General features: G+C 39.6%; 1 protein-coding gene across 1 annotated transcript in view; it reads left to right on the top strand.

The window, feature by feature from the left end:
• FAT4 (FAT atypical cadherin 4) overlaps positions 1 to 24,142 on the top strand; it is a 146,743-nt gene that overhangs the window by 107,873 nt on the left and 14,728 nt on the right. Inside the window, exons 8-12 of the mRNA XM_059826876.1 lie at positions 3,136 to 3,386; positions 6,221 to 10,570; positions 17,724 to 17,828; positions 19,558 to 19,865; positions 23,716 to 23,801. Of these exons, the coding sequence (XP_059682859.1) occupies positions 3,136 to 3,386; positions 6,221 to 10,570; positions 17,724 to 17,828; positions 19,558 to 19,865; positions 23,716 to 23,801 (5,100 nt within the window). The remainder of the gene's footprint in view (positions 1 to 3,135; positions 3,387 to 6,220; positions 10,571 to 17,723; positions 17,829 to 19,557; positions 19,866 to 23,715; positions 23,802 to 24,142) is intronic.

A 24,142-nucleotide genomic window follows, 5' to 3' on the forward strand; every position in this document is an offset into this window, starting at 1 on the left:
GGGTAGATTTATGGTCAGTTAATGTCTTCAGTTTAGAATGAAAATTACACAAGGCGCGGTGTAAAGTTTATCCCATTTGGTAAACCGGTAAAAAGTTAGAATTTGGCATTTTTGCTTTAAATGCCAAATGGTTTGCAGAGCTCAGTTGATGCAACTTAACTGGGCACGGGGCTGAACACTGGCCATGCCCGGTTTCGCAGACAAGGTAATGAAGATGCCAAGTGGCAGTGAGAAGCCGAAGATTATCCACTGAGGACTGATTTATTGTGAATGGAATACAAAGCAGATTCGTGTTAGTTATTAATCGTAAGGACACATAGGTCATCTCATCACATTTAACTGTTGTAACTGCAAATACCTGTACCGCTGTTTCCAAACTTACAAAACAGGATAAAAAAGTAGCTTCTTTATTTACTTTTGTTAGTTAACCTCAGTTCATTCTTCAAAGTGCTTAAGAATATCTCTGTGGTTGTCACTTCTTTTAAAAAAGGAAATAAAGTAAAATAAAACTATGTTATGGCAAAACAAGTGTGTATAAAATACTGTAATATTTTCTTGCCAACTTAGCTACAAGCCAAAAATAGAAACTTGATGTTTTGGCATCTTTAAATATTTGAAAAGCATCCAAAATAACCATTTATTAAATTGTAAAACAATTAAGCTTTTAATTCTATTCACTTTTACTCTAAGAAACAATTTCTGGCAAGCTCCTTTAGAAAAAAGAAGTCCATACAAAGCATGAATGATTGTAATGGTCACATCCCATAATCAGAAATTATCAGGGTGCTCTCGGATTTCTTTAATGTGGTTGAACTGCATTAATATCTCTGCCATTAGTCTTTGTCATTCACTCAGTACCTCATAGTAGAATAGTTGATAAAAATATTTTTTTCCGTTGTACGTAGCTATTTAAAAGTTGTTTTCAGATTTTGTTTTACGCTTTTTAGACTCAGGAACATACTTTGTTTTTCTTGGATAGAATTTGTCCAGATTCAGCATTTAGACTAATGCAAATCTTAAAGTATGACTGGTATTACAAAACTGGCAAAAGCCAGAGGGACCAGAACATGCAAGCTCTTCTTGTCAGAGGTGTTGAGCACTCAGAACTCCTTTTCAGTCTTGTTAGAGACTGTTTCAAAATCAAATCTTTGGTTTCCAAAGATGCTATGTAAAATCCTCTGCTAAAATGTTCATGTAAAGTCAAAAAATGGGCTGTGTTATGCGAGAAGTAGGTAATCTGCAAAACTGTTACATGTCCATACATGCCAACTCTTTTTCTCTTATTTCTGGTGATAACCTGTCGTTAAAGGAGGCTGCTGAGGTTGTTAATGGCAGTGCACACTTGAGCAGTCTCCTTAAAGATAGTATAGATAAGAGGGGTCAGCACAGACTAGTCGAAAGGCCAGATTTTAAGCACTTCAGTCAAATTCCTTTTATGCCAGTTGTCACCATTAAAGTTTTGGGGGGTGGTTTTGGGGTTTTTTTTGGGTATTTTGACTTGGGTCTGGAATTTTTTCGTAGCTATGCTGAGACACTTTTACATTGTCCCGTTGGTTTGCATGCAGCTGTACTCAGATATAACTCAGAATATCCTATGGTAAATGTAATTTGTCTTTATTGTCTTTTTTTTTTTTAAAAAAAAAAAAAAGGTTTTCACAGTATCTTTCCAATGCTAAAGCTTGAGCCATTCTATATATGTGGAAATACAGAAGAGAAAGTCCCTGTCTTTTGCAACACCTCACACAGGGTTAAAACATTGCAAATCACAGACGAAATTTGCCTCTGTTGCTGGTATTTAGGGAGATTTAAGTGGTGCTTTAGGCTTTCTGCACATTCTTTTCACCCTAGATGCACATTGCTATGGCTGGAGAATAATTACATATGGCCATTGTATTATATCATAATTAAGCAATTAAAGTATGCTCATGGCAATCTGTAGAGATTAATGACTGAAGAGGAGAAGTTGCCACAGCTTATTACCCAGGCTGGCTATCAATCCTCTAGGTAAAGCTTCTGGCCTGTGTTATTATTTCTGTCATAACCTGTTCTGATTTTAAAAAAATGAAGTTAGGAGTATTACTCTCTTTCATCAAAGCCATTTTCTTCTGAATCTTATAGAATTGTATACTTCAAAAAAGCTGCTAATGTGCTGTACCAGGCTTCTCTGAAGAAGCAATGCTAGCCACGGCCGTGTTGGCTTTTGTCAGGGTTATAAAACTGAATATGAGAATTGTTCATTCTACCCAGTTTTTGTTTCCTTTGTTTTGTAGAAAGCCCATTATCTGAATTAATAAAAAAATATAATATTAACCAATTACCTTTAAAAATACAGTCCAGTGCTCCACATATCTTTGAGATTCATTCTGTATGGACACAAGCTGGGTAAGCATTCAAAGAGAAAGGACAAATTCACTGTGCTAGTAAGCCAGAGGTAGCCCGTACAAAGCCCTGCAGTAAGCACACAGTCAGTTCTTATCAAATCACATTTTTGCACACACACACGGATGTGTGCACATACATACACACCAATCAAGGGTCAAATTCTGGTCCCAGTTAGTCTCTATTAATGTAGCTCTGTGGTTACGAATTTGCTATGAATTACTATGAATTAACATTGAAATCTTGAATAGCAAAACTTAGCTCAGTATCAGTAAACAATATGAATTATAAATCCTCATATTATTTTGTAAAATTGTCATCCTTTTATTTCAGAAAATAGTATATTTTTCTAATTATATTCTGTGGATTCAGTTAAGGGGTATGCCAGCCTTTCGGAATAACTCTTAATGCATTAGCCCAGGGAAATCAGTACTAGAGGATGCCTCCAGTAGGCAATTTTGAGAGTATATCCAACTGTATCTCCAAATGTACAAAGGCTCAGTCTGCTCCTCATTTAGCAGAAATCTATCTGTGTTAAGCAGCTATGCTTGGAAATCCCCAGAAATGTCATTTATGACAGGTCTCGAAATACAGAAGAGAAGTGAAGACAGATGGACAGTCAGAAGAAAATCTGTGTGTTGATACCCATCAGCATGGTGGTCTGAAGAGTATAGAAAATTGTTATTATCTTAAGGCAGCAGGCTGCTTTATGAAATACTAATCAAATTTTTCTTCCTTGTGTTTTTTTTCAAATAGCTATAGGCTTACTGGTGGCAATTCGCAATTCACAATCAACCCATCAACAGGACAAATAATCACCAGTGCTCTCCTCGATCGAGAGGCAAGGGAGAACTACACTTTGGTGGTGGTGGCAAGCGACGGGGGCTTCCCCAGGGCTCTGTCCAGTTCCACCAGCGTGCTCGTCACCGTCGCTGATGTGAATGACAACCCGCCCAAATTTCAACATCATCCCTACGTCACCCATGTCCCATCGCCTACCACTTCAGGTAACTTGATCAGTGGCAGTACTTGGGGTGCTTCAGATTGCATAAACATCTTACCAAATACAAAGCTATGCCACGAGGAATGTTGCTGAGATGTTCTTCTGCAGCTATTTTCCAGGTTTTGTTATCTTCGTGTTGGATGGGAATGGATAATGGGAAGCCTCAATATATCACCCGCAATTTAGCAATTTTTTTAGTTTGCTCTTTCCATCCAAATTCAATTATTTTCCTGCAGTTATGTAAAGAAGACACAATGTACATGAGCACCCACTCAAACAAGTGATTAAATTATTTTGCCAGGGTTGGGAAGACGATGGCCTCTTTTTTCCTCTGAAAGTCTCCTCCTACACATAGATCTTCTTTCTCCACCCTGAACAATTCTTAAAGAGGATTTTGTCAACCTCTTCCAGAAAGGCCACATCTATATCAGATGTTAATTATGTTGCCTTTCCTTGAACCAAGTGGTGAAGTAAAGTAAAATAAAAGTAAAGCCCCAAGCAGCAACCTTCCTTTGGTAGAACCTACATGCAAATTAAAGTGACTTCACTCAATACAGGAATTAATTTCTGATTCAGTTTATGTTTAAACAAGCCTGATAAATAAATACATTAGAAATGGGAAGTCCAAAATACTCATATTTTCTATTTGCAGAATTGGCATTGCAAAGGGAAAGAAAGGAGAATATGTGTATTTGCATGAGGATGGAGACAATTTACTGAAAGATTCTGCTATTCTGAGATTTTTTTCCAAGATTTAAAATGCACTAATACCAGGACCTCTACTATCTCAAAACAGTAAAAGGATTTTATAATGTGATCACTGTATTACCACAGATTCACAAAACTGCAGTCAGAGTGGTTGGCTGTGGAAGTCAGCGACGCTGTGTGTTTTCACATGCATACGCATACATGGATATGTAATGCCTACAGAGAGGATTCCAAGACAAATGGTTTACAAAACATTTTTTCCTTTAAAAGAACAAAAAAAGGGCTTATTTCCATGTCTTGGGTTTTCTCTCTAAATTTTAAACAATTGCAAATACTTCTCCTTTTTATGGAAGAATGAATTTGTTTACATTTCTTCCCTGTCTCCAGAATAGCATTATGAAATTATATTATTATTGCATTGGTGAATCTTTGTGTATTCTGACTAGGGCACAGTGCCCTTGTGTGGTTCTTTTTGGGGTGTTTCTTTAAATGTGTTTATGAGGAGTACACATAAGTTTAACTGATGTTTTCTGGTAATATCTTTTTGATGCTTTTTGTATGTAACCTATTATAACTAGAAATACATAGAAAGCCTAAGCAATGTTTACTCTGTTTTTAACTTAGCAAAAACCTAGGGATGCATGCACGTTTTTATTTGCAACTTCCTCAGTGGATAGTTCACTTTCAATTAAAAGGAAATGTTAATATCTTTTCACATTATTTTGAAAGGCTGTTGACAATGATGTGACTAGCAGGCATGGGATCCATTAAAAAAAACCCAACTACTTCATTGCAGTCCAGTGTAGAGTCTGAAATAGCTTTTCCAAAAAAAACCCCCAAAACCCTCATAACTTGATCAAGACTTTTGCTTTTATTCCAATCACAGTGTATCTAGTGTACATTTTGAAAGAAAAAGCTTGATTTCCTTGTTATTTTTAAATCAAGTTTAAAAGGGGGAACTAGTAATAATAATAATTAACAATATAATTTGCAAAAATCTTTATTTTTTCCTGTCCCATTTCTCACAAGGGTTTGAATACTGTTCTTGTCTAAATATTCCTCCTCCTGGAGTACAAATCATTGCACATGACAAATAGTGACATCAAGTATAGTTTTAAGGGGACACTGTCAAAGTCATTCCTGCCTGTAAATGATTTTGCCTTCAGAGGTGGAAAACAACATGAATTTTATACAGGAGTGGGTATTTTCTGAATTTTAGTACCAGTGAAACATCAACAGAGTGTTCTGCAAATTGACTGGACGGTGTCAAAGTTGAAAGACGTGCTGTGCATTAGATATGTAAACTCCGGTGCAAAAGAACACCCTGGATTCTCCTTGCAGATAGGCAAATATAGAGGTTAATGCAAACGGTGCCCGTATAGTCGAGCTTATTGCGAAGCATAAATTTGAAAGACCTGAAACGTAATATATTCGTGTTATTGCACCTAGTGTGCGATAGTTTTGTATTTCTATGTGATCTTCCCCCTATCTCAGAGGACCAGCATGCTTTTAAAAATGCAGTCCTGTTAGTTACTGTCCTCAGAATACTCTTACAAAATCAGAAGTAAGAGGCTATTGGGGACAAAGGAGCAGCATCTGGGGAAAAGGAAGAAAAGGGGCTGCAAGGGAAGGTGGGTGTGTAGGGTAAACCTCCATGGGTGCTGCCTGTTCACTTACATAACCTTAACAGTCGTTGAATTCCAGGGCTTTTTTAATGTGGATGAATACACTATGAGTAATTAAAAAAAAAAACAAAATAACTTTCAATCTTATTAGATTTATGGCTTTCATAACGTGAATGTTCTAGAAATGGGATGCTAGACTTCTAGAAAGTTGCAAGTCCATTTTCCAGTGCAGATGTATGTGCAGCCACTGACATCTCTACATGCATTTCTCTAAATGCATTGACCTACTTTTCAAACACACATTTTTTGGCTGCGTACATGTCTTGCAGGCTCACAAACTCACCTACCCCTTGTTGAATTTACCATCTTGTGAAAAAAGCAGTTTATTTTCAGAGCAGTGTAAGGAAGAGCATACTGCTCCAGGACATGGTTCCAAGTGAAAAGCTGGCATCACGTTTCCCACAATCAGTGCAAAGAACTGCCCTGACTTTGTTCTCCATTTCAGGCTCGTTCGTATTTGCTGTGACTGTCACCGATGCGGATGCTGGCTCCAACGCTGAGCTCCATTATTCCCTCATGGGGAAAAACTCTGAGAAATTCCACATCGATCCAGCGAGGGGGGCAATCCTGGCTGCGAACCCACTGGCGGGAGAGTCCGAAGTCACCATTTCCGTTCACGTGAGGGACGGCGGCCGGTACCCCAAGACAGACTCTACAACCGTCACCGTGAGGTTTGTGAACAGGGCAGAATTTCCTCGCGTTCAGGCGGATCAGGAGACTTTCACATTTCCTGAAAACCAAGCGGTCGGTACGCTTGTCACCACCGTCTCCGGATCTTCGGCCAGAGGAGGGTCCTTGTCTTACTACATCGCCAGTGGTAACCTGGGCAGCACCTTCCTGGTCGACCAGGTGACAGGACAGCTTTCTGTCGGGCGGGCTTTAGATTTCGAAGCCATACAGAAATACGTGGTTTGGATCGAAGCCAGAGATACGGGCTTTCCTCCCTTTTCCTCATATAAGAAACTGGAAGTAACAGTGATAGATGTCAATGATAACGCACCGGAGTTTGAGCAAGATCCCTTCATTGCAGAGATAGTGGAGAACCTGTCCCCCCGGAAGATACTGACAGTGGCCGCTGTCGACAGGGACAGTGGTCTAAATGGACAGCTGAATTATGAAATAATTGAGGGCAATACGGAAAATAGTTTCAGTATCAATCGAGCCACTGGTGAGATCAGAAGTGTCAGGCCCTTGGACAGGGAGAAATTGTCTCGATACACACTAACCATAAAAGCTTCAGATAAAGGCACCCCGCTCCAGAGCACAACTGTCAAAGTTATCATTAGTATTTTAGATGAAAATGACAACGCTCCGAGGTTTTCCCAGATATTCAGTGCTTCCGTGCCTGAAAATGCACCTCTGGGTTTTACGGTAACCCGAGTCACGACGTCAGATGAAGACATTGGGGTGAACGCAGTCAGCAGGTACTCCATAAGGGATACGAGTCTCCCATTTACCATAAATCCCAGCACCGGGGACATCACCATCAGCAGACCGCTGAACAGGGAGGACACAGACCGCTACAGAATCAGGGTCTCTGCGCATGACTCCGGGTGGACGGTGAGCACGGATGTCACCATATTTGTCATGGATGTCAATGACAATGCCCCACGATTTACAAAGCCATCCTATTACCTGGAGTGTCCCGAGCTTCCTGGGATAGGGTTGAAGGTCACCCAGGTTTCAGCCACCGATCCCGATGACGGGTCGAACGGCCAAGTCTTCTACTTCATAAAATCCCAGTCTGAGTTCTTCCGAATTAATGCAACCACAGGGGAAATTTTCAACAAGCAGTATTTAAGGTACCAAAACTCCAGCGGTTCAAGCAATGTCAACATTAATAGGCACAGCTTCATCGTTACTTCTTCAGACCGAGGCAGTCCTCCATTAATGAGCGAGACAACCGTCACCATTAACATAGTAGACAGCAACGACAACGCACCACTGTTTCTCGCTCATAAATACTTTACTCCTGTTACTAAGAACGTGAGGGTTGGCACAAACTTAATTAAAGTTACTGCACTGGATGACAAAGACTTTGGCTTGAATTCTGAGGTGGAGTACTTTATCTCTGATGAAAGCAAAACGAATAAATTCAGACTGGACAGGACTACAGGCTGGATTTCTGTGTCATCTTCGCTAATGGCTGATTTGAACAAAGACTTTCTGTTCAAAGTGAAAGCAAAGGATAAAGGTAATCCTCCACTCTCGTCCGAGGTAGCTGTTGAAATAGTAGTAACAGAGGAAAATTACCATACACCTGAGTTTTCTCAAAGCCGTATGAGCGTTACTATCCCGGAGAGTCACTCTGTTGGTTCAGTGGTCAGGACAGTTTCAGCCAGAGACAGAGATGCCGCTATGAACGGATTAATCAGGTATAATATTTCCTCTGGAAATGAGGCTGGCATCTTTGCTATTAATACAACTACGGGCACACTGACACTAGCAAAACCACTTGATTTTGAGTTACGCCAAAAGCATGAGCTAGTTGTTACTGCCACGGATGGAGGATGGGTGTCCAGAACAGGCTACTGCAGTGTCACTGTTAACGTCATTGATGTGAACGATAATTCTCCAGCATTCAGCCCTGAGGACTACTTTCCCAACGTGTTAGAAAATGCCCCCAGTGGGACAACTGTTATTCGTTTAAATGCCACTGATGCTGACTCTGGACCTAATGCTGTGATCGCATATGCTATTCAGTCGTCAGATAGTGACCTCTTTGTCATTGACCCCAATACAGGAACGATCACCACCCAGGGATTTTTAGATTATGAAACAAAGCAAAGTTACCATTTAACGGTAAAGGCTTTTAATGTTCCAGATGAAGAGAGGTGCAGCTTTGCTAGTGTCAACATCCAGTTAGAAGGGACAAATGAATATGTGCCCCGGTTTGTGTCCAAGCTTTATTATTTTGAGGTTTCTGAGGCAGCCTCCAACGGTACTGTTGTAGGTGAAGTTTTTGCAAGTGATCGTGATATGGGAACTGACGGAGAAGTCCACTACCTTATCTTTGGCAACAGCAGAAAGAAAGGCTTCCAGATAGATGAAAAAAGTGGCCAGATCTACGTTTCAGGACCTCTCGACAGAGAAAAAGAAGAACGAATCTCTTTGAAAGTCCTTGCAAAAAATTTTGGGAGCATTCGTGGTGCAGATATAGATGAAGTAACTGTTAATATCACTATACTGGATGCCAACGATCCTCCCGTTTTTACCTTAGGAACCTACAATATACGAATCAGCGAGGGTGTTCCTCCAGGGACCCATGTCACATTTGTGAGTGCCTTTGATTCAGATTCTGTCCCTAGCTGGAGCAGGTTTTCCTATTTCATTGGGTCTGGCAACAACAACAGCGCCTTTTCCATCAACCCGCAGACAGGACAGGTGACAGTCACTGCAGAGCTGGATCGAGAAACGTTGCCTGTGTACAACCTGTCTGTTCTGGCCATTGATTCGGGAACACCGTCTGCTACGGGAAGTGCCTCTTTATTAGTAACTTTGGAAGATATCAATGACAACGGCCCTACCTTGTCCACCAGCCAAGGAGAAGTCATGGAGAATAACCGTGCGGGAACTCTTGTGATGACGCTTCAATCGTCAGATCCTGATCTCCCTCCAAACCAAGGTCCCTTTACGTATTACTTGCTCAGCACTGGCCCCGCAACCAGCTACTTCAGCCTTAGTACCGCTGGTGTGCTGACAACGACAAGAGAGATCGACAGGGAGCAAATCAGTGATTTCTACCTGTCAGTGATTACGAGAGACTCTGGCGTTCCTCAGATGTCTTCCACAGGAACTGTGCAGATCAAGGTAATAGACCAAAACGACAACCCGTCTCAGCCCAGAACAGTAGAAATCTTTGTTCACTATTATGGCAACCTCTTCCCAGGTGGAATTTTGGGCAATGTAAAGCCACAGGATCCTGATGTGCTAGACAGCTTCCAGTGCTCCCTTACCTCAGGAGTCACCAGCCTCTTCAGCATTCCTGGGGGTACCTGCGAGCTGCATTCACAGGCGAGGTCCACGGATGGCACGTTTGACCTTACTGTCCTCAGCAATGACGGGTTGCACGGTGCCGTCACCAGCAGCGTGCGGATTTTCTTCGCGGGCTTCGGCAACGCCACCATTGACAACAGCATCCTCCTCCGCCTGAGCGCCCACAGCGTGCGGGATTTCCTGACGAATCACTACCTCCACTTCTTACGCATCACCAGCTCCCAGCTGACGGGGCTGGGCACCGCTGTCCAGCTCTACGGGCTCTATGAGGAGAGCAACCACACCTTCCTGATGGCGGCTGTCAAACGCGGCAACAACCAGTACGTGAATCCCAGCGGTGTGGCCACCTTCTTTGAGAGCATCAAAGATGTCCTGTTCCGCCAGAGCGGGGTGCGGATCGAGGCTGTGGACCACGACTGGTGCCTGCAGAGCCCCTGCCAGAACGGGGGGAGCTGCCTGAGGAGGTTGGCGGTGAGCCCGGCTCTGAAGAGCCATGAGAGCATCCCTGTCATCATCATGGCCAACGAGCCCCTCCGGCCCTTCGTGTGCAGGTGCATGCCAGGGTACGATGGGAGTCTGTGCGAGACAGACATTGACGAATGCCTTCCTTCCCCCTGCCACAACGACGGGACTTGCCACAACTTGGTGGGGGGCTTCTCGTGCAGTTGCCCGGAGGGCTTCACTGGCATGGCCTGCGAGAGGGACGTCAATGAGTGCCTTTCCAACCCATGCAAAAACGGTGCTGCCTGCCAGAACTTCCCAGGAAGCTTCAACTGTGTTTGTAAAACCGGGTATACAGGTACGCTTTTACTTCTCTATATCTTAACAGTCCAGAAGAGATGGAAAGAGGGCAGAAATGTGCCTTTTTAGCACAAGGTTGTCTGAATATCAGCATCCCCAACAGGTTAAGAGGTCCTGCAAAATGAGGTATTTGTAGTTATGAAAACTCAGAAGACCAGGTGCCCACAGTATGATTTTATTTTAGCTCTGTCCTCGGGCAAATTTCACTTACCTGATTTGCATTAGAACAGAAAGATTTTTACAAGAGCTATTTTAATTTATTAAGTGTGTCGAAACCATTTCCAATGCTTAAGTATGATTTTTCTGTTCTTGTTATTGTTATGCATATTGTGGTAGCATTTCAAGTCTGCTAGGAGTGTGTCAAGCAAGAAAATCAGCCTCTGCCCCAAATTGCTTGCAGTCATACAAGACAGAAAACAGATGAAGGATATGGGGGAAAAACAGAATTCAGGCAAAAAGATCAAGCATGTCTGTTCCGTATTTTGTCCTTTGTCATTTTTTTTTCATTAAGAACAGAAATGTCTGCAGCATTCCTACCTCTTCTGAGTATTTTTTCTCTAATACTTATTACACAATCAAACATAGCAGCATTTTATCCCTAATAAAGCAGGCTGATGTTTGCTTCTGTCATGAGTATGGTATTTAAGGAAGGTCTGAACAATTTTAACCATTGCTTATGGACGCTTTCTACAGACATCATAAAAAAAATCTAACCAGAGGGGATTAGGTAAGGCTTTCATTACCTTTTCTAAGGAGTATTTCTGTATCGCAGATGCCCCAGGGCAGCCCAGGGCAGCACAGCCCTGCTCATTATGGTGTTGGGTATTTGGGCTTGCCACTGCTGCCACCAAAACTCATTTGTAACCAGTGGAGTGATCAGGGGGTTGATTGTTCTTTTGGGTTTTTTCTTAAGCCAGATTAGTACAGGAGATGTGATACACTTTACTGTGAAGAAGGTTAATCAATTTCAAAATAAAGGTTTAACTACTTCATTTAAAGCACAGCTACAGCAGTGGATACATATTCAGTGGGAAAGCTCTGTTGATACAAAGGACACTGATGTGATCTTTTGTGTGAACCTCACAAACGTACTACTGAAACTCAGGTCAGGAGCAATTCTTGTTAATTGACAAGCAGTTCTAATTAAGTTACCAATCCAGGATTTTATTTCATGTTGTATTAGTACATCAAATTATTTTGCCAGGAGCATGGCAAAATAATTCTAGGGCACCTATCCCCTGTAACTCTTTAGGTCATTAGCACCAGAGATTACATGGGCATATGTTTGCTGTTGCAACAAAGCAGAACGCGTCATTAACTCTAGCAGCATACTATAGTATATGCCTCCTAGCCTGTAATTTGAAACATTAAAGGAACGTCCAGCTAATTTCTTCTGGTATTCAAGCTCATATCTTAATGTTCAACCCTTATGTCAGCTAAAAATAAAGCTCTACATGTGACAAGCTCAAAAAAGAAGAACATTTTAACTAAGAAAATGTGATGAGAGACTCTTACAGTTTGAAGTGTTGGATTTCTTTCACGCCATGAATTAAATGTGGCATCTGATATGAGCTTTCTTAAACTCCTTGTCAACACAAATAACTTTAAAATAGACTACCACTGAGGCAGACGTTTCTATTTGGGAGTCAGATCTTTTTAAATCAGTTGGCCATTGCAGAATCAAGAATTATTTAAGTGTCTGGAGATTAATTGATCGAGACAGAAAACAAGTGGCACCAAAGTATGTAATTAAAAACCAAAATATCCTTGGAGTTGAATATCAGCAGAGCTTATTAGACAAGATCACAATTAATATTCAGTATATTCAGACATTTTATGTCTGCAAAAGCATATTTGCAATTCTGCAAATTTAATATTCAATAGGTTCTGCAAAAATATGTCAGAGTACAGATTGTTTGAGAATGCTTGACATAGAGACTATTATGTCATTCTTATACTGCCAACAGAAAGAGAACACAGCTGTTTGGGCATTTAGTCCTGATCATATATGATTAAAGATAGCCATGGTGAATGTAAAAATAAGCCTGAAACCATTTCTTTATATATAAAGAATATATATATATATAAAAACCTTGAGTGCCTCAGCAAAAAAAAAAGAGACATCCAAAATAGTGGATTTCTAATTCAGTTTACCATATACATAGCTATACATGCTTCTCTTGGAATGAAAATACAGTCTCATAATCAATTTTGCATGCGCCATAAAAAAATATTTACATGGTACTGCATACAAGTAGAAATTAGTATTTTCTGAGACAGACTCTCTGTTCACCGTAAATTAGAGTACATGAGCTGTAGACCTTTCTAATGGCCTACCTGAAAACTGAGAGTCTTACTTTTCCTTGTTTTATTATGTTTTGTCAGCTGCATTTCACTTCATCATACTGCAAAGGTAATGTAGTTCTTTTCACTGGATAGGATTATAAAGACTGATTACCTCAGAGCAGTATCATTAGGCTTTAAACAATCTGTTATAATTACATCTCTTAATGATGATCAGGTTTTGTTTTTAAAATAATCACTTTCTGGAGGGAATATACTTTGTGATTTACAGTAGTTGTCTGCCCTTCCTTTGAACCCTTCATTTCCTGTTTTCCAGGACTCATTAAGATGTAGGAATGTAGGTTTGTGAAGTTGTTTCAAATGCAAGATTAAAATATTAGAACAACTTTAAAAGATGGACACAGAGAACCAAAAAAATCTAAAAATCTCAAATCAGCTGAAATCTAACCCCAGAGCATCCGGCTCCTATCTGTGCCTGTTTAATTTTTCAATTAAAAAAAAAATCTCAGGAAGTTAGGTTTTTGCATAAGCCCCTGCATGTGGTATCATCAGCTTGAGGTGATGAATGATAAATGCTGAATGCTGTCTGTTAACAATTATCCAATTTTATCCTAATTTTCATGGTCTTCAGAAAAAGATCTTTCTGACACAAAAATGAATACCCCAAATCTTTCAATGTTTTAACTGAGAAGAGATCTATAAACTCAACTAACTGCAACATTCACCTGAACTGGAGTGTTACTGGGGTGGCTCTGGTTTGGAGTCTCCCTGCTTCCCAAAACATTGGCTGAGATGTTTCCTTCCCCTCACTGCATTTGATACCCTAAAACACTAATCAAACTTATACAATTGGCCTAATTCTTTATGCTGTCCAAATAAAATTATTCCCCAGCTGAGAAGTGCATAGTAGTCCAAACGTGTGAAAATGCTTCTTGAAAATTGACTTGCGTAAGCCATGAAATCACATACATCTCATAATTTTTCAAGGCACATTACTTAGGTGGGATAAAGGTCTATCAGAACATTACTCTTGAATTCATGTTTTAAAACTTAAATCAGCAGACTGTTGTGGAAAATGACCTCTGAAAATCAAAACTAATCAGCTTTGTGAGGTTAAGATCATTGGCATGATCTTAACCCAAGTACTGAGCACTTGGGTTCAGGTGAGGATGCTTTTATGCATAGTGGCAAACAGTTTCTTATCCTCTTCAATCCAGTAAGGTTCCTTGAATTACTTGTTTTATCTGTGCAAGAGAGAATTTCAAAATACCTAGTACTTGTGTAAATTCTCTACTCAAGAAAAACAATCCTCTCTAAACCTCCTTTTTTTCTTTACTTTCTCTCCACAAAGCATAGTATCTAAATATAAGCATAGTATCTTAGGCAGAACGACAAAAACAATGGGTTTGCAAGCTATGTTTTGTTTTTGCAAATCTAAATGTTTAGTGCACACCTTACTGTGTCTGTAACCCATGAAACCGGTTGGCTGTCAGGGTGGACTTCAACAAATACACTCTTTTACTAAGGTATTGGTGAGCTGGCATTGGCGTGCTGCAAGGAAGACAGCTGAAAGTGGTAGGACAACCTGCTACCATCTTGGATGGCTCTACTTGCTAGAAGAATAAGGTGTTAAAAGAAAAAAGTCAAAGTTTAGTAGAAGTTGCAGGACCAAGTACAATATAACTGGTATCACAGCAACTTATCTGGAGGAACCCCCACAGTGAAGAAAAGACAAACAAGAGAAAAACCCTGCGGGGTAAAGCCCTGAGCAACCTAATCTGACTTGGAAGGTTGCCTTGCTTCAAATGGGGTTGGACATCATGACCTCCAAGGTCCCTCCAGCCTCACTTTTTCCATTATTTCTGGAGTGTATGTCCTTGTTGAGAGGTCTAGAAAGATCCACTTCTGCCAGTCAAGTCTGGGCAATAACAACAGAGGGGAAAAATAGGAGCACAGGAGCAACATGGCATAGATGAAAAGGAAGGTTAAAAAGGTGCAGTGTGAACACTGGTGGACCATCCAAAAACCAGGAGTTGATAGAAACTCTCTGGATCTCAGCAGAGTAACCAATGCAGGCTGCCAATAATAGCTTGAAATATGGAGACCCTTCCTCAGAGGATGGACGAGGAATGAGTGAGAGTTTCTGTGTCAGAGGAGTCTAAGGAGGGACTGACCAAAGATCTGAAGGTAGCAGGAAATTTGGATGAATTGATGAAGTTCAGGATTCTGCAGAAAAGAGGGAATGAGGCCTTGTAGCAGCAACTGTCTTCAGAAGAAGCTGAGGTAAGGTAATTGGTAGGTAAGGTTGCCTGGAGGGATACACGTAGGAAAAGAAATTCAGGAGAGTTGGTTGTTTTTAAGAGTTTTAGGTAGTCATACCAGGATTTTTTTTTAATTGAAAATGAGTTATATACTAAATAAAAATAAGTTTCTGTTCTTTTGGTAGTTGCATGACATTATATTATACTGTTTACCTACTTATTTATTTATTTATCAGTTTCTAGTTTATAACTCTCATCATCTGCTTACGAGGTTTTTCTAATGATCTTGCTTTTTCAAAGTAATTTATTTTAAATGCTTGTACAGAACAACCATAGTGATAAACTTGAATACAATTCCCAAGTTATACTTTTGTCCTGCCGATATCTGGCTGAAGGACTCTTGCTTTCTAGGATAAGCATGCTTAACATGCATTTAAAGAGGAAAAATAAGCTTCATAGACATCTTTTGTTGGATCGTTACTCCAAATGTAAATAGATACATTTTTCCCAGGTCTTTAGCACTTCAGTGAATGGCAAAGAATAGCCAAAATTTCTTCTTCATTTTAAATAAATATTAGTTTTAATAGTTCTGATGAATTGTTAAACCAGAGTATTCGTCTTCTCCTGTGTCAAAACAGTTGGAATAAATGCAAACACACTTTTATTAGTTTCATGAATTATTCAAACAATTGTTAAATATGAAGATGATGTTGTTATTCGCTGGTTAAAATATGTGCAGCTAAAATAAACATCCATTTTCTGTTGCTGACTCAGCAAATATATCAGCTTTAACGTTAGCTGAGAAAAAGAAGAGTATTTAGTTAGATTGAATTGCAAAAAACTGAGTAAGCTTTATTAGCTACAGTTGATTTTAGTGAAAACTAAGAAACATCATTGAACTATTTTAAACATCTCTGCTGCACTCTTGTTATGTATTCCTCTCAGTAAGAGAAAGATCTTTACTAGGTACCATAATTTTAAAATAAAGGAAACAGCAAAATCTAACACAAAAAGTTAGCTCATCCTTCAGTCATGCCCATTAGAGAATAAAATATAAATAAATACCCCCAAAGCATAATTAGATTCAGACACTGGAAATGTTTCCTGGATTTATGGTGAATCTACAAGTTACGTATTAACCACAGGAATCCTCCAGCGCTCCGTCTCCATCCTGCTTGCAGTCACACATGGAGGGCTGCTGCTCACACGGAAGAACTGCCTGCAAACTTTTTTAGGTTAAACAGAAAAGTAGAGGGGGAAAAAAAGAGGTTTTCTTAATTAGGTGCCTGAAGTTGTGGAATTCTGAAAAAGCTAGCAGAGTTGATATAGCACAGTCCTGACTTTCTACAGTGTTAGGGACCAGCAATCCCTACGGACTGCATATTGTGCATTGCTGTCATGTGAGACCTAACAATTATAAGATATATATGACGTATAAGAATGGACAACCTCTATGCAAGCTCATGTTGTACTTTTAAGTTAAACGTGTATTATATTTATATGGTATGAGAAATGAAATTTTCATTATCAGTGCAATAAGAAGCGTTAAGACAGTCTTAGCCTTTGCTATGTGTATATATCCTGGCCTAGATGAAGTTCAAGGAGCAGTCTGGAAGAGCGTGGCTGATTTTGCCCGTTTTTGCAGAGAAACATGAGGCACAAACATGACGATACTTTCAAGTTTTTGCTGAGCGGGCAGCGAAGGCTGGCACTGTGGCAGAAGGAAGGCGGGTACCAAGAGTGGTATATAGTGGAAGTGTTGCTACACTGATAAAAGCTAAGCAATGCAGAACTTAGAAGTGAAGACCACTACTTTCGTAGTTGATGTTTCCATACAAAAAAAATTTAGTTTTGTACAAAGAATCCCCTTGTCAATATTCAGCAGCTGTTAAAAATCTTCACTTTTTCTCTCGGTTCCATTCCTTGTTGAAATGAACTATGTGATTTCACTTTATTCTCTGGTGAATAATATTTACCACATGTGACAATGTCTGCTTAGAAAAGGACTGTATCCAGGGTAACTTGTTTTAGCTCCAGAGGACTGTGGTCCCTCTGAGTCAGGAAGGAGGTTGTAATTGATGAGGAAAAATAAGAAAAAAATCATATAATGTACAATAGCAGCCTGTGTTCGGCATGCTGTGTTCATACAGGGTCCAGCAAGGGCTGTCTGTATCTCCTTCACACTAATGACTACATTGCCTTCAATAGGGGAAAAAAAATTTTTTTTTTTTTTGTTCAGCATTTCCTTTCATTTCATAATCTCTCTTTTACAGACAGCAGTTAAAAAAAAAAACAAAAAACCACCACAAACAACCAATACCTATATGAAATAATTACAGTGAGACACTTGAAAAGTAAAGTTGATTTCTCTGGACCGTGTATTATGCCTGTGTCAGGGCTGGGAGCAGCCCGGCATCGTGTCTGTGTTTCCTCTCTCCATCCCACAGCCTCAACTGGTCCCTGGCACCGTCCCTCCTGGCCGTGCGTCCCGCACTGGTTCATAAGCTCGTTACCTGAATACCCGCCTGACTTTCCTATTGACGTGAATACTCTGACCTGGAAATTGCTTTTATTCCCTAATCACAGGGAAAACATGCGACTCCACTGTCAATTACTGTGAGTGCAACCCCTGTTTCAATGGTGGATCCTGCCAAAGTGGGATGGAGGGGTATTACTGCCACTGCCCCTTCGGTGAGTACGCTTCTCCTCCTTGCTGCTTGATCTTCCCTTTCCCTATTAATATTTATCAAATCGCTATTTATTTTTAACTGTGTAAAACCGATGGGCGTGTATATGTATCCCGGTCCGTGGGCAGGTGTTGGTCATCTCCTGGCCCCGTTCTCTGGGTTTTTCCCCAGCTGCAAGACGGAGAAGACAGTATTTCTGCCAGTGCGGCAGGAGATGGAAGCACGTGGCAGTGTGTGGGGGTCACTGTGGCTGCTGGGGGGGCAGACCAAGGGCTCAGAGCAGTGCTTGCTCTCCTGCCTAATAACAGACACTTTTAGGAGGGCTGAAGAGTAAGACCACTGTAAATAACATCAGTATTCTTGCGTCCTACACGCTTGCAAAGTGCAAGGAAGTCGTCATAATGTTAAACTAGGAAAAGGGGCTTTGGGATGATATTGAGCGGAGAGGGCTTGGTTTTCTTTTGAGAAATTTGCATAATTTGTCGAAATATCTGTAAAGCAAGAATTAGAGAGCACCCACATTTTTCTGCGAGGAGCACAGTGTTAGATATTGGCACTTTTATATTTAGTAGATTTGATTAAGAGAACCTGACCGAATCAAAACAGCTTTGTTAGCCCACACCAGCACTTGCCCATTCAATTTATTTAAAGTTCTGAGTTCCAAACCCAGAGTACTATTCCGAGAATCCGAGAAGCATACAGTACTGCCAAAATAGTTTAATAATTATTAGAATTTAATTATCCCAAACTTTGTGGAATGAACCCAATAAAGACAGAAAACACCACAGATATTTTCAAGTATCATGATACAATTGCAGCACGATTGGTTCTGAATGGAGATTAATCCAGAATTGTCATTGTTCATATAGAAAAGCGTGAAAGTAAATGCAACAGATTAATCAAAAAACAGATAAACCTGAGAAATCATCTACAATGTTTTAAGGCTGCTGAAAACCCTCACACAAAAGTATGGTTCTCAATACACATTTGTAGCTACCTCTGAATACGGTTTTCTGCGATAACATGTGGAATAACTTCTTTATTCTGTTTTATTTCCTTTGTTTTACATTTCCTCAGACTTTTTTCATTTCCTATATAGTCATAGTCCATTGTAAATGTAATTAATATTCATAAATTAAGTAAGTTTTTTCTCATTGTTGCTGTAATAAAAAAAAATCAAGGGAAATTGTGTGAGAGATCTGAAAAGAAATATGTAGAATGTACCAAAATATTCAGATCAATAAAACACGAGAAGGCATAATGTTTTAATCACATATATGCTTATATCATAAGTATAAAAAATGAACCATCGATTGAGAAACAGTTCAGATAACTGTTCAGATGAGAGAAAAATAAGTTCAAGTTGCAAATTTATTTACAAAACTGGATTAACAAATGCCTGATGATAATTAACCACCATATTTGACATAGCTGTCAAACTCACTTTTTCATGTTTTCTAAAGAAACCATAGAGCTCAATGAAATGTGTTTCGTTTTTCAATAGATGTAACTGTCATTTGTAACTCAATTTTTAAGTCTAATTATATATACTTCAACACCCACCTGTGGGTAATAGGATTCTTCTGTTCAAGTTGCGTATTTTTAATCATACATTAGAGGTTTCTTAAAGATCCTGTGCATCACAGCCATGTCTAGAGCACATCATACTTTCTGGGAGAATGCACAGTGAGGAAAAAATTATCTGATACCAGATTTCACTTTTCATTTTGCAGGTGTTTTTGGGAATCATTGTGAACTGAACAGTTATGGATTTGAAGAGTTGTCATATATGGAGTTTCCCAGTATGGATCCAAACAATAATTACATCTATATAAAGTTTGCCACTATAAAAAGTAATGCCTTAATGTTGTATAACTACGACAACCAAACCGGAGAGCGGGCAGAATTTCTGGCCCTGGAAATAGCAGAAGAGAGGATGAGATTCTCCTACAATCTTGGCAGTGGCACATACAAGCTTACCACAGCTAAGAAGGTGTCTGATGGACAATTTCACACAGTTATTGCCCGGAGGGCTGGAATGGTAAGAAATGCTAAAATGAGAATTTAAGATAAGTTCAGCCAAGTCACTTTGGCTTCCACATGAACTCAGAGGAACATAAAATTAGTAACGTTGTGTTTGCTAGCAGAACCTCCAACTTTGGAAAAAACTTCCCTTGTTTCTGTCTTACTCCAGCTGACTCAAAGACCTATAATGGTTTGTTTAGTATGATGATGATAAAGAATAATTAAAAAAACATGTGCAATGCCCTGTACTCTAAATGTGAAAAATGAGAACCAGGAATAATTAATGAAATAAACTAGTACACATGAGGCTAATTAACTAATGCAGATTACAGGGTTGATTATCAGGGAAGGCTAATTAACCATAGTAACTACAAAAAGCCTCAAAATAATTTTTCTCAACATTTGGAAAACAGAAGAGGACAAACTTGAAGTTCCAGGCGTCCCTGACCTCCTTGAGCTACTTCAGAGATTTTACCAATCTCCTAAGATTGGAAGCCTGTTTTTCCTCTGTAGCATACATGTAAAAATTTCAAAAGTGCTACATTGAGAGGGTTTTTGAGGGGGAAGGAGGGGAGTTACTTTTCTTTTTGTCCCCCAGAAAGCATCTGAGGGGAGGAATTCTGCCAAAAACTGGACTGGGACAACTGATTGCCATATGCCTGGTACTCTGACCCCTCTCCTGCCTTTTTTTTTTTTTCCCCAGTAAATGTTTTCTATTCCTCTTCTCTCATTTTTTAATAATATTTCTAAAGCAGAACATAAACCAAATGCTCTTTGAGTTCAAGCCAAGCTTTTTGACTTCACAATGTTTGACTTAGAAATGAAACCAAATCTATTTGCCATCCATAATCAGTAACTATTGCCCAACAGCTCCCTTCTCAGGCAGAAAGAGCCAGCATACCTGGAATCCCATATTCTTCCCATGTTTGAATTTGAAGTCATATAAGAATAATATATGGTTGGGGCTCCACATTTTGTTTTATATATTTCAAGCCAGAAGTGATGTAGGGAATAAAAGAATGAACTGTTCTACCCAGTGTGGCTCCCCCTGAGTCCTTGTAGAGGTTTCCCATCGCGAACTGCTGCAGAAGGCAGTGCTGCTGAAATACAGCCCTTTTAGATTTTTTAGCTGCTCTGTTAGGAGCGCCCTGCTGAAGAGCTTCAGGACCAGGGTGAGATGTCCGTAGGCAGAAATGTCCCTAGAGCAGCAGAGGGATGTATTACCTTGTGGTCTGGGGTTCTTTGTAGGACCAGGGTTGTCTCCTGACCTTCCTAAATGGTGCTTTTTTCCTCTCTCTTAGAGAGTCTTGAGCCTGAAACTGTATTTCAGTTGCATAGTACAAGACTCGATTTCTCCATTTATTGAAGGGTGGATGGTTTAGTCTTCAGCTGGATTTGTAAATCCAATTTCTGTGTGTTTGTAGGAGTTATGTATCCAGATAAGATTAACGATAATTGTGATGTTGAATAATGACTTAGTTTTAACGTGCCTTAATATCCGATATTTAATAATTTGCATAGCAACTTCCAAATGGTAAAGCCCAAAGGTGCACCTAAATCTAAAGGCACCAGGTTCCCATTTTAGTGACTAAATTTGTATGATATTTCTATCAATAAGATTTAAATGGCTAAGTATAGGAGCACACATTAAAAATTGCAACAAATAAATGAAATATACTTAAGAAAAAAATAGAGCAGGAAAATGTTTTACTTGTAGATACGCCAGAGGGCAAGACTATAAAAGAAGAGATAATATAAAAAGGACTATTTACAGAAAATTTCAGTTATGAATGCTTCAGGCTGTAAGCAAACATTTAAGACAACCTATACATTTGTGTGATTTTTATTTTTAATGTTTAAACCTTCTCAGTAATGTCAGCTGTTTACAAACACAGTTATGTGAAAAGAATCGCCTTTGTCTTAGATATTTCTGCTGCAGGAAAAATGTCTCCCAGGTGTCCAAAACTATATAAAATAGCCCCCCTTCAGGATTCCAAATCTGTCATTTCCTACAGCACAGTGGGATTTTATCGGAAACTGGTAAAATCATTAAGTTGTCAGTCCTGAGCTATTGCAGAGTGACAGGATAGAAAGTCTCATAATGTGGCAAGGTAACCGTAGAGTAATGCTTAAGTAACAAGCAGGAACATTTGACTAACATTAGAAAATAAATTGTATGAACTCTGGTCCAAGTAAAATATATTCTCAAATATCTAGCCCTTCAGCTGGGGTTGTAGCTTGGCTTTCACAGCGCATAGCGATGTAAGTTAGGGAGATTACGCTGATTGAGCTAAGAACAAGAAACTCATTTCATTTTTTGTTGTTGATATTCTGAAGGAAAATATGCATGCATGTGATGGCATACAGACCAGCCAGCTTATTATTCTTTCTATGAATTGTTTCATTTATACAGGCCTATAATCTGCTTTGGAACTGCAGACTGACGTTTCTTGGGAGAAGCAGTTTGCTCATTATGTATGGAAAGAAATTCAAGATAAGCTTTCATTAAAAATAGTAAATTGAACAATTTGGGCGTACTGTAGGGCATGATTTAGGGCAAAGAGCTATGAACTCATTTGGTCAATACAATGTGTCAGTTCACAGTATGTATTTGGAAATAGCATGGACAATCCGTGGGGATTTCAACAGGACGTTGTTAGTGAACTTAGTTGCCGGCAGGAAAAAAAGCCATTGCAGAGTAATGGCGTACTGATAGCTATTGCTGTTTGCTCAGCTCCTATAGAGTAATCTAAACCAAAATATAAACTAAGGCATTTTTAAAAGTGACGTTTGATTTAAATTTGCCTTAAAACTGTACCACACATCTAGTTGAAACATGAGAAGCTGATATGTACTATTTGGAGATTATATTTATTTTTCTGAAAATTTGTTTTAAGGAATCACTAACCTTTAGGAGGTTTTTTTTTTCAGTTCAACTTTTATTAATAAATTGCTGTGGGGAAAATTCTTTGCTAAATAAGGAATAAAATAAAAACTCCTTTTTAAATCAGCAGGAATTATTTCATGATTTTAGTGAAAGCTTTGGTTAGGCTGTTAGAGATTGCAAATAGAAGTGCCATGAGTCGCTTTAGTGTAAATGACTGAGATGGGTAATGAGGCAACCTCATTGTCTGGGGCTTGATGGCTTGGACATAGCAATAATAAAGCGGAAGACTGCTGGCGTGCTGGTGATGCCTGGTACTTCTCTGAACATCAGCTTGGTCCCATCAGCTTGCTCGCACTGTAGGTATCCACATGTTTCACCATTACCAACATGGGGCAAACATCCCTCATGACATATCAGCCTAAGGGTTACTTTAATCAGGTCTATTTGGTTACTCTTTGAGTATTATTGAACGGTTGGTTATTATTTATAACTAGTAATCTCAGCATTTGTACTCCCAGCTTTTGTAATGTGCTTTTTATCAAGTTTAAGCAATATGTTTAATGTCACGGTCAAGCCCCTGACGGAATGTCCTTTGTGTTTGGAGGGAGCAGCTCTCTGTTCAGATCAAGAGTAGGATACGGTACGAGCCAAAATAACTGCAGTTTCAAGGAGTAAAGCAAACAAACACGAAAGAAACCCTACCCAAGTCTGAAAACTTTGTGTTTAACTGGTTGTCTGCATGAAGCAGTCAATTAGCTCACTCTCTGTTAGTATCCACATCTTGGGATTCACTATGTTGATGCAGAATGTAGCTGATCAGTGACTCTGAAGCACCCTGCGGTCCCGGGTGACATAGTAATACACAAGTGCTCCATTCTAGCCAAGTCCTTGATATAATATATTTAATCATAAATATTTAACATGGTTGGGGACTACAACCTTATAATATTCAGCATATTTGTGTGTGTGGCTTTTGCAGGCAGCATCACTGACGGTGGATTCCTGCTCTGAGGATCAGGAGCCAGGCTACTGCACTGTTAGCAATGTTGCTGTTTCTACTGACTGGTAAATAATTTTTCATTTTGTGGGGGGCTTTTTTGGAGTAAAATGAAAAGTAAAATAAAAAAGAAATCACCCTCTAAAGCCAGAGAAATTTGGAGTAATGATTACATGCCCTTAGCCCAGCCTCAAGCAAGGGATTAGATACCTCGGCTGCACTCCATGCAAAGGCAAGGCTCCAAAGTGTCATTTTCTCCCATCTTTATAGAAGCAAATTAAATTTTCTACATGTACTGCTATTTGCTAACTCAGGCTACATTTCTGAATGGAGTTTATTCATGACAAGGAGTTTATTCAGAAATGCCCAATTCTCAACTCTATCTCTGTCCTCGGGCTCTGGTGGCACA

Source organism: Gavia stellata, chromosome 19 (genome assembly GCF_030936135.1).
Source record: "Gavia stellata isolate bGavSte3 chromosome 19, bGavSte3.hap2, whole genome shotgun sequence".
NCBI classification, from domain to species: Eukaryota; Metazoa; Chordata; class Aves; order Gaviiformes; family Gaviidae; genus Gavia; species Gavia stellata.